This window comes from Pangasianodon hypophthalmus, chromosome 3 (assembly GCF_027358585.1).
Source record: "Pangasianodon hypophthalmus isolate fPanHyp1 chromosome 3, fPanHyp1.pri, whole genome shotgun sequence".
NCBI classification, from domain to species: Eukaryota; Metazoa; Chordata; class Actinopteri; order Siluriformes; family Pangasiidae; genus Pangasianodon; species Pangasianodon hypophthalmus.
The window spans coordinates 12,485,449-12,500,613 of NC_069712.1; the positions used below are offsets into that span (position 1 = coordinate 12,485,449).

At 38.7% G+C, this 15,165-nt stretch overlaps 1 protein-coding gene across 2 annotated transcripts in view; it reads right to left on the reverse strand.

The window, feature by feature from the left end:
- Positions 1–456: 456 nt before the first annotated feature.
- The window catches only part of srfb (serum response factor b), a 32,276-nt gene continuing 17,567 nt past the window's right edge, over positions 457–15,165 (reverse strand). Inside the window, exons 3-8 of one of the 2 annotated variants that reach the window (XM_026942027.3) lie at positions 9,945–10,203; positions 8,057–8,233; positions 7,583–7,696; positions 4,654–4,851; positions 4,130–4,231; positions 457–3,005 (exon numbers count right to left, since the gene is read on the reverse strand). In XM_026942027.3, coding sequence (XP_026797828.1) covers positions 2,974–3,005; positions 4,130–4,231; positions 4,654–4,851; positions 7,583–7,696; positions 8,057–8,233; positions 9,945–10,203 — 882 coding nt within the window. In that variant the 3' untranslated portion in view covers positions 457–2,973. The remainder of the gene's footprint in view (positions 3,006–4,129; positions 4,232–4,653; positions 4,852–7,582; positions 7,697–8,056; positions 8,234–9,944; positions 10,204–15,165) is intronic. The other variant, XM_026942017.3, reaches the window with a different exon arrangement.

The window sequence follows — 15,165 nt, forward strand, 5'->3', positions numbered from 1 at the left end:
AATATGTGACTGACCGGTGTTTCTTGTTGCCCAAGTGTGTCGGTTAGATTACTTGTTTAAATAATTAATAGCTCTGAATATCTACACTTGGTTTGAGCCCTGGGTTTCAACTATGAAGACTGAATTTGTTTTAAAAAAATAAAAAATAAAAAAAAGAAGACCAGAGCTGTCTACGGGAGAAAAGCAAGCCCTTCCAAAGCTTAGAAAAGAGGGAAAAATATCCATCAGAGCCATTGCACAAGCATGACAAGAAACACCTGTTGGTCACATGTTCCGATAGTTTTGCAAATAAAATTTTTACACAAGATTCAGTTGATCTGTCAACTATTATACCAACCTCTTTAGGTCAGTGAATTTATCTTAAAAAAAATTATCAGACACAATTTGCAAGATATAATCTTAAATGTTGAGCTGCATGTTCAATACTCTGCACTTTCTACAAACAAGGAAAAGGGATAAATCAATAGATTTTTTTTATTACAAAACTTTCTGTACACTTGCTGTTACATGAAGATTCTCAAAAAAAGAAGAAAATAATAATAAATGGAAAAGCAAGCAACAACCTTAAAATTCTAACAATAAAGGAACCAGTGTTCATTCTGCTTCTCACACCACTTCATAACTATAAAACAAACATCTAAAATTGTATCAAACAAAGATTTCAGTGAAAGATTTCACATTTTCTATAGGAGAAAACAGAGTGTAGGAGAAACAGTGTTTGGCTTGAAGAGAACCTTGCACAACTCCATGCCACCAAATGCTAAACTGGGCACTGAATACAAAACTGTGAAAGCCGCATCAACCAAGAACAGAAAGCCATTCCCACAAAAACGCAGATATAAATAAACGTGTACAATACTATTCCAAAATACAGCATTTCTACAAAAAGGCTTAAGGGCAACGTGTGTGAGCTGCAGCATGATCATACTTTGTCATTTGGTAAAATGAGAATTCAGAGTGTCAAAACCAGGTAGCAGGGCGGAGGAAAAAAAAAAAAAAAAAAAAAAAAAACTGTCTAATGTATTGAACCAGTCCAAACTGTCTCACACACTGAGGCCTGGTTCAGAGCCAGTAGCTGAAGTAAAACTGGAACTGAGCAAAGAGAGGTGAGGCTGTGATTTTAGCAGGTTTTATCTTGGTAGTTGCTGGTTAAAACAAACAGAGATAAATCCGCTTGCATTGTGAATTCATTGTTTGACGGATTAACAGTCAGCTGAGCCCTTAAGCATAAACAGAGTCACCTGAACCTCTGACAAACTGCATAACAGTTTGATGCTCATTTTCATAGGCTTTAGTGTTATTAAAAGTATACCATCATACAAGTATACTATACTTCCCCCCCCCCCCGATAAGGTTCAAACTTCAGAGAGAACCGGACATTCCCATTTCATATCCTCTATTTAATCTCACCTTCTCAGTTCTGAGTGTGGTTAACACTTTCAGTGCCTTACATACGTATACACCCCCCTTGAACTTGTCCAACCCCTAGCTAAGTCTATTTCAGTTCCAGGTTTTAATAGTACAAAAAAAGTGGAAATCATTAATCTACACAAAAAAGACCACAATATTTTGTTTACCCTGCTTTGGGTGCCTGAGAAATTGTGTATGCAGAAGAGGGCAGTTAGTACTTTCTCCAAAATGTGTTATGCTGCCCTGTGATGCGGAATGGACAGCAGATTGAAAAGATGCATTAGCTGGCTTCACATCTCAGAGAAAGCAGGTGCTTATCTCCCCCACCCGCTGTTGTGTGATAGAGGAGAGCTAGCTGGTGGGTGGGAAACTAGCAAATCACCAAATTGGGGGAAATTTATTTATTTTATAAGGAAAGAATATGGCACATCTCAGTGATCTAAAAGTCAGCGACCAGGTAAGGTGGGCATTAGTTTGTGTAGATTCATGACATAAAAGCCCAATTAGGTCCATTTCTTTTCCAGGCTGAAACGGTCAAGTTGGGGGGTGTGAATACTTATGCAAGGCACTGAATACTAAGAATGTGCAGTGTTTTCAGCTGGTCTGCTACAGCCTTCAGTAACAGTACTACAGCACAGAGACAGCTGGCCAATGCATAACAGATTATGCCTACAGAATACAGTAAAGGTTGTGAAATCATGAGGGATTTTTAATCCTGTTTTTTTTTTTTTTGTACAAACAACCTTGACCAAAAATTCACTCTTTTTCTCCATTATCATATAATCAATAAAATATATGTATATTACATAAATTTACAATTGGTAAATATTTTTGTATAAGTAAAATACAAAACATCCTTTAAAAAAAAAAAAAAAAAAAAAAAAAAAAAAAAAAAAAAAACCACACACACACACACACACACACACACACACACACACACACACAACTACAGCACATGCTATTGCACTATCGCTAAAATAATAAAATAAAAAAAAAATATGTACAGCTCCGGTTTGATCATCTTCAAAGCCACCACCTATTAATATCATTCTTACTTGAGATCACTCGTCCCCAATATAGCTCACACCTCCGCAACTTTTTCCTATTCAAGCACACGCACATATATCTCCACACAGAAATACTGACAAAATAATTCATCTTTGGCCAAAGTGAGAGGCTGCAGTGTGTGCAACAGTTGGGTAACACTGTTTTTCATTTCCCTTTGATGAATCTTACACTCATACATTCACACACATACAAATAACATGCAAAAACGCATGTTAGAATTAGTCCTTTAAATTTCAATACACATCAGAACTGAGAAGACTTACATTCTCTCAATTCATCAGTGTCCTTGTGAGGTCAGGACACACATTTACAGTACAAACTGTACAATCACACACTCAGATGGTGTAAATGGATGAAATGCTTCAAAATGGAACAAGGCATCAATAAATAGTGATGTAAGTCTCTGGTGAGCCTTCAGTCAGCGGCACCTGTCAATCACTCTTGGTGCTCTGTGTGGTGTCCAGATTGACCACCTGAAGCTCTGTCAGATTACTGTTACTGCCGCTGGACTGCTGGCCAATCACCATCTGTGAACAGTGGAATAGTAGCAGATGTAGATTAACCATTCAAAGTACCAGCTCGTATTTCAGCACACAGCATGCCACCAAATATGCAGTTTTGTGCTGTAACAGTAGTACACAAATACACACGTGCTTTGTTGTAATGTTTTACAGCATTACAATCTAAGAGGACCAAATTGTGTTTTCATTATTCCTGGTTAAATATGGACATCAAATCAAGGTCCAAACATTGAGAACATTGACTTGAGAACCTTTATTAGGGCCTTTTTGAACATTTCCCCAACTAAATAAATACAAGCCGAAACTTATTAGATTTACACCTAAACCTAATAATAGTCTATGGAGAAACGTAGCAGCGCAAATTGTAGCTCATAATGTGTGACCATGTTACCAATTGTCACACACTGTGTCAAAGGGTTGACAAAGTTGATTTTTTCATTTCCTATTTTCATTTCATCTTATCTGGACTGTTTACAGTTAGTAGAGAACGCAGCTAGACCAGAGAAAAGGAATCCCTTCACCCAGATTGTAGCCTCTTTTTTTTTACTGGCTCCCTGTCTATTACAACATCCAATTTAAGCTTTTAATGGTGTATGGCCTGCCTATATTACTGATCTGCTACTTCTGACTGGACCATGATCACAGCTGAAGTGTAAGGGTGACTATACTTTTGCAGTAACTGCACTGAGACTATTCCACTTTTCTTACTTTAGCAGTTTCAAATATTTTAGCTGTGTAAACTGTTTTGAAACTATTAAAATTTGTATATTGTATACTTCTTATACCCAACATTTCTTGAGTTAAAATGAATTATAAATGAAATAAACTCACTCAATATAGATTGTGAGCAAAAACCTAAAACAGATCAGACCGGTCTGTCCACACTATTTGATATTTTATTCCATGTTCTTTGAGTTCACTTATACTTCGGAGTTTAAGGCTTTGGAAAGCCTTCTTGATCATATGAAAAGAGCGTTTTCAAAGACAGTGCTAGTGCATGCAGTGCTCCTGAAAGGTCTGAACATCAGCAGAGGGAGAGTCCAGGCAAACAAACAGCCTCCTCCTCCTCTCTGCAGTGGGTTAGTTCACTCAGTGGCATGCCGTTGCAGAGAGAATATTAAGAGTTTCACTTGTAAAGTGGAGATCTTGCCGTACTGGATGTAGCTGCACCGCTGAAACAGGGATCTGAACCGTGCCAGGGGGCGCTGTGAGGAACACCTGAGGAACAGCACCTGAGAGGACACATACAATTAAATATAATGCTTTTGTCAGTATATTATGCAAGGCATAAAATAAGATGTGGTGTGCTGTTATAGCGGAGTTACTGTTACTGCCCCAAAGTGGATTTTCCTATAACAGCACATGCTGAGATGTTTTATTTCTCTTATAGTACAGCAATATAACAACAATTAAAATTATTAATGAATTAAACAACAAATTATACTTGTAACCATTTATAGTTACATTTATTGTTGTGGAATGTCAGGCTGTTATAGAAAATCAATCTTCACCTTCTGGCCAATTTGAAAATCTATAAGGTAGATTACATCATAATATAATATATTATATATTATAATATAAATGTTATACAGTATAGCGGACAGGGAATTTTGACAGCAGTGTTGTATAACAGAGGGACTGTGTGTGTGCTCACCTGTATCCGGGGCCTGTGCGTGGGACACCTGCATAGCCGAGGCGCCCTGGGAGAAGGCGTTGAGCACAGCCAGGCCTCCATCGGACAGTGTGGGGGCCGAGGCGTACATCACTGCATGGGGGCTTGGGTACATCATGTGACCTGCTACAGAAGTGGGCACTGATGACGTGACGATAGTAGCAGGGACACTGACTGCGGCTAAGAGAACGGATAGAGCAAAGGATGGAAAGAGTCAGATAGAGAGAGGTGGAGGGAGAAATAATGAATTGTCACTGTATTGACTCAACTCCTTGCAGTTTTGATCTTCTCACACAAGGTGGCAGTGCTACACAGAGAGCACATGCTCACCCTTTAACACCCACCCCCCCCTTTACCAGTAACACACAGTCAAGCTGAAGACTGTGATATTGTACAAGATAGCTCTTTTTCATTTCCTTGAAACTTTTTTCCCTATTTTCATTTGCTTTACAATTTTAGCATTTTTATTTGCTACACCTTTATCTGAGATTTGGCATACACTTTGGCGTTATACAGGATCTTTCCTTTTAACAATGCTTTTCCCCACTTTGCATCTCTCCTTTTTAATTTCTGCTTTGTCATCTTTTTTGATGTGGGAGGTAGAAACAGAGGAGTGAAGCATGATCAGGGAGGAAGAGGTGTTGTGTATGAGTCATTTCATCAGCTTGAGCCACCGCACTGCTTGCCAGTTCACCTCGTGGCATCAAGCCCAATCCGAGACACAAGGCAGGATCCCAGGCAGTGCTTTACCAGCTGCTAAGCAGGAAGGAACTCTATAATGTAGAACCTTAGCTTTGTTAATACTATTTTTAAAAGAAGCTACTTACACTACACTAAATGACATGAGAAAAGCATGAAACCACACCGATCACCTGAGATGAAGTCTGAACCCAGCCTTCACATGTAATGTGGCTATATGGGTCTCTACAAGTGGTCTGAGTGATTGGATCACTAGACACATTTAACTGCGTTCACCCTGTCCACTTCGGATCCGATCACCTGTGACGTATGATAATACCAGGTCTGAACAGGGACATTGAAGTAGCATCCTTATCACAAATAATAATCAAAAGAAGTTGGTCAAACACACGTAATACAAGCTGCTTGATTTACCAGCACTACCAATTTGCTGCTAAAAGTAATTATACTAATAGCTTTACTATTTTTAGCAACAGTTCTGCCCATAATTAATTTATATGGAGAGCTGCATACTCACATTTATTCAGCTAATTTAACAAAACTTGGCTGTGCTAGACACTAAATTACTTGTGTGTGTGGGCGGGCTTGGGAAAACCCCTTACATGGTCAAATTTGGACATTGTGCATTTCGTTCTATAAATATTATATATAGCTTGGAAAACTACATACGTACTTGAGCTGAAATGTGTTTTCTTTTTTTTCACATCTCAACCACAATGTTACAGCATTTTAAAATGTGCTTACCCTCCAAAAGTGAAAAAGGAAAAAAGAAAAAAAAAATCTCATTTAAAGATTTTATTCCACTGAAACATTCGCCCACCTCTACACCTAATCTACTCAGAAAACATTACCACAAAGATTTAAAGAATTGGAAAATGAGTCACTTTGATTAACATCACACAAATCAGCCTGTCTCACTGCCTGAGGCCACTCGCAGCATTTAAACACGAGCCTCATCGGCGTCTCTTCATTCGACTGATCTCTGTTTATGCTTACATGCGTGTTCTGGCGAATAAATTTCTTGTTATTAATATTATTATTGTGATAGTCGGTATCCGATTACAAACTAGGGCTGCACAATATATCAAAATATTGCAAATGTAAATATCACATCTCAAGAGCTTGTGATAATTATTTTAATACTTCTAAAATTACGAAAAGTTTTAGGGCATCGCAGATAGCAGAGAATGCTTTCTTTTCCTCAAAAGAACATGAAACACATGTTGGTTACGTCATTTTCAGTTTATTTATATACACACACTTATGGCATTATCGGATTATTTTACAAGCTATCGCATTTTTCTTCAATATCGTGCAGCCCTGTTACAAACTAAACTGATTAGGCTTATGTCCGTTTCACCACTGTGTTTGTTAAACTGGCTCCTTATCTGATGTGATCTTTACAGGCAAGCGTCAAGCCAAAGTTTTTGTATTAGCCAAAATAAAAACATTTCCACATTGTTCTGGTGAAATATATTTATGTTAGAAGTTAATATATGTAAATGTTAAAGCAAATCTTTAAAAAAACAATTATGTATTATAATGTATTTTATATCCAGCTAAACCATATGAGCTACCAGTCATTCAAAGCCAATATCTACCTTTAGCCAATTAGCTAAACTTGGATTAATCTTGCTAGTGAATCTGGTATGTTTAGTCAGTAAATGTGGCCAAGAAACACAGACTTTCACAGAAGAGGCCATGTGACTGACATGGCAGAAGAACCTGAACCCCAGAGGATTTCCAGTTTGCCCACAGGCAAACATTATTTAAGATTATTTAATTTCCTCACTACTAATTGCTTTAGACAAATTCTGGAATAACCTGAGACAATCCAGTTACTGTATCTTGCTCTGAAAAGCTCATTGTTCAAAATTTTGCCTTCTCACTGTAAACAAGCGCACGGAGTGTGTACACACAGATGCATGGAGAGCCAAACAGACTGCAACATCCTGAAGATCCTGAAGCTTGTGGCCAGAAAAGTGTTCAAAAGATATCAAAAGGGAAAAAACATGCAAGCTTGTGTGTGAAATGTAGAAGTATTCTTGCAGGTCATTTTTCCGATTTTCTTGTCACTGTTTGACCCCATACCAGACACAAAAACACTGAGTTCACTTACAAATGTGTAGTCCAGTGAATGGAAACAGCTGAAGTGCCTATAGCGCTGTCATGATTAAGCTGTAAAGCAGATACATGTGTGTGTTGCGTGTACCTGTGGAGGAAGTGCTGGTTTGGGAGATCTCAGGGCTGCTGTCAGTGTTGATGGAGCTGGACTGAGTGCTGGGTTGCACCTGGATGGCCTGGAGCTGCTGGGCCACCGTTCCTCCTAAAAACACACAGTCAAAGTTTACAGTGGTTCTCTGAAAACTGGTTTAGACCATCTAATTGTAACCTATTCAAAAATTGCAAAGGGTTCTTGGGAGAGTTCTTTCTAGTTTCTTCTATGCTCCTACTTCAAACACTGTTGTAGGATTCTACATAGCACCTTTAAGCATTCTCATAAAGCAACACCCAAAGAACCCTTAGGAGTTCTAGATTTAGTCTGAAACCGACACGATCATGCATTAGCTAACAGGATTCAAATTATGTGAAGAAAACAGACAGCATTATTAACCAATCATACTATAAATACAAGCTTGTCCTATTATCATCAGCCTAAAGAGATGTGTGTGTGTTTTACAGTAACCTGTAAGAGAGACTGCAGCGGGGAGGCGAAACACAGCTTGCTGGGCCTGTGGGGTCTGTGTAGCTGTAGCAGTGGCAGTAGTGAGGGTCTGACCCTGTTGCCCCTGTAGAGCCAGAGAGTGCTGCTGCAGCTGCCCCAACGGGATGGCCGGAGTCCCAGGAGGGAAAGGAGTGCCTGCTGTGGGTGCGTGTATTGGAGAGAAATTAAAATGAGTGAAAGCAAGCCATACATTATAATTCCCTACGGCCGAGTATGTTTACATGTACAAATTTGATAAAAGAATTATTGCTGAAATCTGATTTAACATGTTCAGTAATTTTATAATGTGGAAACCGGGGTACAAGTAGTGATGGTATTTGTTGAATTTGTTCAATCTCCCAAGAGCCAGCAAAAGCATCACTACTTTTTAGATCAGTTTGTAATGAGTCAAGTCAAGGAGTTATAACATATATAATCGACTGTATATTCAGTTGGTTTAAAGTGGCAAGGTTATTGGCTGCAAACGTTCGGCTCCCAGTTCCTTTTTTGGGTGGTTTTATGCTTCCAAACTGTATATAATACCATTCTCTCAATTTTGATCCTCCTGTCTGTCCAGGTATGCCTACCCACATTTGCAAGAAAAAATACAAAACAAAACAAAATACATCAGATGTATACCCGAGCTGAATAACATGACTGGGCATGTTGTTCATATGATGACTGAGAAATCCTTGAAATCTGACAACAAACTTTAATCCTTTGTTAGTGTAGCTTTGACCACTTTAGCAATTTGGTTACTTCCTGAAATCAGAAGTGTGCACATAAAACCACTCAGACTTATATCTATGTATACAAGATCCATGCTACTGTCTCTTACAATACCCAAGTGTTTCAGTGCTCCCATTAGGAGACTCAAGACAGTAAAGACATCAACATATCATGCAGAGATGATGTTCAGCTGGCTTCCACAAACAATATGATGCAGTTGCGAAGCAAACAGAAGTCGTGTGGAGGCTTTGCTCATTGCATCATGCACATGGCACCTAGGCAAACTTCAGAAGAAGGAGGAAGAGAATGGAAGAGGTAATGGGGTAGGAGCTTGTTAGGGGGATTTGAATGATATCCAAAGCCAGGTTGAGCTACAGCTGTTTTGTTGGGGGTAATTCAATGCCTCAGAACTGTTCGATTGTGTGCGTGTGTGGGTGGGTGGATGTGTGTGTTAGACCACCTGGCAGGGTGCTGAGTGTAAAACAGGTGGAAGAGTGCGAGAAACAGGAAGCAGCATACTGAGGCCTGCCATTACAGGAAGAAAATCATGCTGCAACCTCCTGCTTCTGACCACACTGCTATAAATATCTAGAAACTACACATATACAGTATATGCTCCATATGGCACTCATTCAGCATAAAACATTCAATCAGGATGAGGGCCACTTGAACATATTGAGGATGGTCTTTCTTTTCAACAAATGTGAGATGAGAGTGAGATCTGCTCTGTTGTCTCTCTAGTGCTTTAATGACGCCTCACATCTGCTTTCACAGGCTCATCCAGACTAAGAGCCCATGAAACCCAGCACAACCCAGACAATCTTCATTGAATATTCATAACTAATTACAGGCAGTGCTTGCCAGAGCTCTGTGCTATGCCCATTGTGTAGCCATGCTAATTATTCCTGTTTCACAATGGCAATCAAAGGCACTACAGCGGAGTTTCTTCCCTCCAGAAGCACTGCTTTGTTACGCAAAACTGCTTGAGGTAGCCGCATAAAGAATAATGTGATATCTTTACTGCAGCTTTGTCCCAGAGATGAAGGTCATTTAAATCTACTCCACACTTTGGTCAACAGCCATGCCAGTATGAGAACTAATCTGAGACATTGGAGTTTTTTTTTTTTTTTTTTTTGCCTACCTGACATGAAAGTGAATCCTCCAGGGAGCTGCATGACCCCTCCAGTGGCGGCTGCGCTCTTCAGAACAGTCCCGTTAGTGTTGGCTATGGTGCTCCCACTGGCGCTGCTGCTGCTGCCAGACACGGGCGCCAGGTAGTTGGTGATGGGGAAGGAGGGGCCGCTGCTCACCTGCATGGTTGTGGAGGTGGTGGGCACTGTAGCCTGGGCACTGGTGCTACCTGGCAGGCTGGCCACAGTGAAGGCTGGCTTCAGAGTGTCCTGGAGGGGAGGAACGATAATCAACATTAGCACTTTTAGCAAGTACACAGAAATTGTGAATGGTTTTGCCTAAATTTACTGAACTGTTTTTGCAAGTCACAAAGCAGCATCCAGTGAAATAGGAGTATTTTGCACTGACAGGTAAACCACCAGAGATTGCGAGATTAGAGGGAAAAAAAAAAAAAAAAAAAAAGCTTCCTGTGCAACAAACAAGAACTGACTTCCAAATAACCGAGTACACACACACACACACACACACACACACACACACACACACACACACACACACACACACACACACACCAATAAACGTAATGTAAAGATCATTGACATGACCAAGCAAGAAAACAAGGAATCATATTTTAACATGAGAACTTGTGTGTTTTCATTAGATGAGGGACTTCATGCTATAGTAGTTTAATGCAGGCTGGAAGGTGAGTTTAATGTTTTGGTGTTTACCATTTAATTCCTCTTCAGTTCTTAGCTAATGTTCTCAATAAGAAATGTAAGATTTGGCAAGATTAGTTTTGTGATTGGATTTGTAGCTGGATTCGCGGTTGAGTACTGCCAAATTACACAGTCATGTAGGTGATGTGCATCATGATTTCACTAAGCTAGCTTCAAGCAAAGGTGGGTGAAATGTGGAGGGTGTGAATGTGCTGACTGTGCATCAGCTAAAATTATAGCAGAGACTGAGCGTGGAGTAGATGTGGAGATAACATGCAAAACAGCTACAGAGAAATAAATTAAAAAAAAAAAAAAAAAAAAAAAAAACAGTCACTGTAGATCAGGTATTAATGTTACTCAACAAATAAAACAAGGAGGGGGCTCTTTTCACTTCAGCTGAGAAGAGGCTATGACAAGTGATGATAGCAGCATGAAGGCCTTTTTTTTCTTAGGTAACGAAGCAGCAATGAAATAAATAAAAACTTGGTAGCTCTCTCTAAGCACCTATGAGAGCATTGTTGCCTCACAGTTCCAAGGTCTCCAGTTCAGAGCTCAGGTTATTGTCTGTGCAGAGTTTTGCATGTGGGTTTCCTCTGGGTCCTCCGTTTCCTCCAATCTCACAAAAACATGCAGGTAGGCAGAGTGGCGACTCTAAAATTGCCCCTGTGCGTGTGAATGTGTGTGGCGTCCCATCACGGGTAAACTGTCTCGCCTTGTACCCAGTGTTACTGTGACAGGCTCAGGATCCACTGTGACCCAGTCAGAATAAAGCAGTTAGTCAAGATGAATTATAAATATAGACAATACCAATAATCACTTACTGGCTGCACTGTGCTATGTGAAATAATTTATTTGCATTCACTCATTTAACTGTAATGGCCTTTTCAGTATTAAGCTTATTAAATGTTTTTTAAAAATTTCTAGGGGAAAATAAATAAATAAATTCTGTCCTGTCTAGAGTCTTCAATCCTGGTCAATAATTAACCCTACACCTATTCACTCTCATGCTCATAATAGCATTATTTCTGAACCTTTGCAATTAAAAGGTGCAATTCTGTACACAGAGAGCAAAGTTTGTACACATCCTTCCATATCAATAACAGATACCCCAAAGGGTTTTATAAAACTATCAGTAGAAGTAAAATGCTTGCTCAAGAAGGGAGGTCTGGCATTATGATCATTTCTGTCCAAACGTATATTTGCATATACTACATCTCAGTGCTCTGCTCAAATGTCCAACAGCTAGACTCATTTCATTAAATTATCAGCACTGTAGGTACATTTACATCGCCTGCCACAAGCAGAAATTTATGACACCTGTAAAAAGCACATTTTGTAAATATCAGTTGAACATAAAGCAAGTTACAGAGTAGAGCTGCATCTCTCCACAGACTTGCATTGGCTTAGTACCGAGTCTCGCCCCTGATAACGTGGCAGAGACACTGACACATGAAAGTAGTTATGGCTAAAGCGGTACCTAGGTTGCCTATATCTATGCTGAGATCATTGTCTTTTTTTTTTTTTTTTTTTTTTTTTTTACATTCGTCCCATCACAGCCTCACATTTGGTCACATGAAACAGCACCACACTGAAACTGGAAGTAGGCTAACCTGTGATAGAAATGCAACTCCCTGTGAAACTTCACTATAACCCACTGTGGTGCACCATGAGTATTTGCTTGCGTCGGTAATAATCTTTCAATCAGTTCATGATTAAAAGTCATTTGGAAAACATTCGATCAGTTATGTCCAAGCATTTAAAATGTACTGTACTAAAAGTGCCAGGCTTATATTGTTGCCGGTTACCATGGCAACATTAATCACTGGCAGCCTTTCCATACAAACCACTTTTAAACTAAATGTGCTCAGAGCAAAATGTCTAACTCGCTATACGAGTTTAAAATTTGGGCAAAATAATTAACCCTACACTCCCTTCTATTATTTGTAATGAAAGGTCATTTGAAGTAACACTTCTGCAACCATCTGAGGAGGTGGGAGAGAGCGACACGAGAACACACTACCTTCCCACGTCTTTGTTCTGCAGAACACACACGCACTAAAACTTTCTCTCTTTCGCACCCCAAGTTGCCTTCAGGGGCCAGACGAGGACTTCCACACTCACTTGTTGCAGTAAAAGATGCAGCCAATCCCACCGTGAACAGACACAGCAAAAAAAAAATAATACTAATAAAAAAAAATAAAAAAAAGAGGCAGAGGAAGGAAGGCAACGTATGCAGGTGCACGCAGAATTCAATCTTCAATCTCTTCCTCTCTTAGCCAGAAAGATACAGATTCGCCTCCACAAGACTCGGTATGCTGCCATCTCTGCACAGCCAAATCAAATTATACCACTGACAATAAAAACAGCTGCTGATGTTCAGCACTTCTGAGCTGATGGCTCAATAAAAAAGCTTTGTAATCAGTGTGAGCAAAAAAAAAAAAAAAAAAAAAAAAAAAAAAAAAGTTCACTGTTGACCTGCTCCAAATTACTTCACTACCACTTGTAACCAGGATAAAATATTAAAAATAAATACATAAAACCAAACAAAACTTAAATAGGCACATACTCTTCACATACAAATTTGGAAAGATGATACAATATTTCTGGCTTAGCTACTTTCCCAGACACCCATCTTAAATTTAGAACCTGGGGAGGGAAAAAAAAAGGGGAAAAAAAGAAAAAAAGAAAAAGAAAAAGAAAAAAAAAAAAAAAGACAACTTTTCCCCTCAAGCTTGTCAACTTATTTTAAATGTAAGGTTTGAAGCTATATCACATGGCATTTCTAGTTTCAATAGTCCTACCTATATTATCAACATATCCATTTAAACAGTAAACAATGCAGCATGGGTCTCTCAATCAAGTAAAGCAAAGTGCCAGAGGTAGTGAAGATAGTCACGTATAGACTAGAAACTCGATTAGGAACACACAGTGAAGAGTAGACCGGTGGAATGAAAACAAGTGCTCATGCTTCAGTTTTAATCTGATGTGTCCTCAGGTGCCTTTTCTCTTTTTAAAGCAGAGTTGTTTCTAGTGTGTATATGCTGCATGTACCAGTGTGTCTGAGTAAAGTAAATCACTGAATAGATGAAATGGACAACCTGTGACTTGTGATTTTCACGAATGACCATGTTTCCTGTTTTACATGTGAACTACTTGTCATGATGTGTAGCCTGTGTAACAGACATCAGTAGGGCTAAGCAATACGACGAGTTCATTTTTATATTGTGGTAAAGTACATCACAATACACATGTCCGAGATTCTGCAAGTATTGCATCTTTTAATAACAGTTATAAACTGTGACTAAAATCAGCCCTTTGCTTAATATTAAATGTTAAAACCTTGTTACTTGTTTTGAATGTTAAAATCCTTTTTCAGCATGAAGGAATGTATTTGTAGACATTAAATAAAATGAACAACTCAGTTTTTAAAACTGAAACACTACTGTCAGCAGTTTGTTAACAAACCTCTATATCATGATGCATCTCGTGCATCGCAGAAGTAGATATTTCCGTGTGTGTGTGTATCGCTAGCTTCCTCCTTTTGCTTACTTTACTCATTTCATTCCATCGTTTACCTTTATAATCACCGTAAAGTGCAAAAAAATGCATAAAGTACACAGTGTAGGCTCGTGCCTTGCCTCCAGGTATACATTTTTAGTAAGAAGAGTAAGGTGTATTCTAGTAAATAATCCATAAGCCAAATACCATCAGCTCTGGACTTCTTTCCAAGGCCGCTGTATGATGATGCATTATCCATGATGGCCACTAAATCCAAACAAACAGATCTGACAGAATTACTACATTAATATTAGAATTTCTACACCCTCAAGACTCAATAATAAAATTTAGTCATTTGAATTATTATTTTTTTTTTTTTTTTACCAGGATCTTGTACACTATTTAATCTTAAAATGGCCCCAGATCTCCAGAATTTCCGGTAATTGTCTTCTACAAAGGCTGATTTCAGTGAAATGAAATACACAATAATGAAAACACAACCATAAATGCAACACATACAAGAACAACCATACAAAGTTACATGACCTCAACTGATATTTTGATTACAATATTAAACATTATAATATTAATCATTCATTCTAATGTAATTTTAACTTGTCTTGAACATTATCTTTCACTGACTTAATTTAAAGCAACATGCAAATAAACATTTCACAATATTTCAGCTTGGCTTATCAGATGTTTCGTGACAGTTCTGTTCTTTATGAATAGCAGTAATTGAGTCTCTTTCTGTCTCTCCCATATGTAGATTCATCTTTCTGGAAATCTGAAATCTAAAACTTAATTGGCTCAGGCAACTCCAGGACTGACCTTGCTATAACCTGCTATCCAACAGCTCCACTAGAGGGACAGATGGTGGCTGATGGCCCTACTGACTAGCCTAGTTTTACTTAGTTTGGACTGAAGTTTGTATTACTAATACATGATGATTTTATGCACTGTTCAATTTAAAAATAAAACACAGTTTTTCAAAAATAATAATTACACTTCATACAG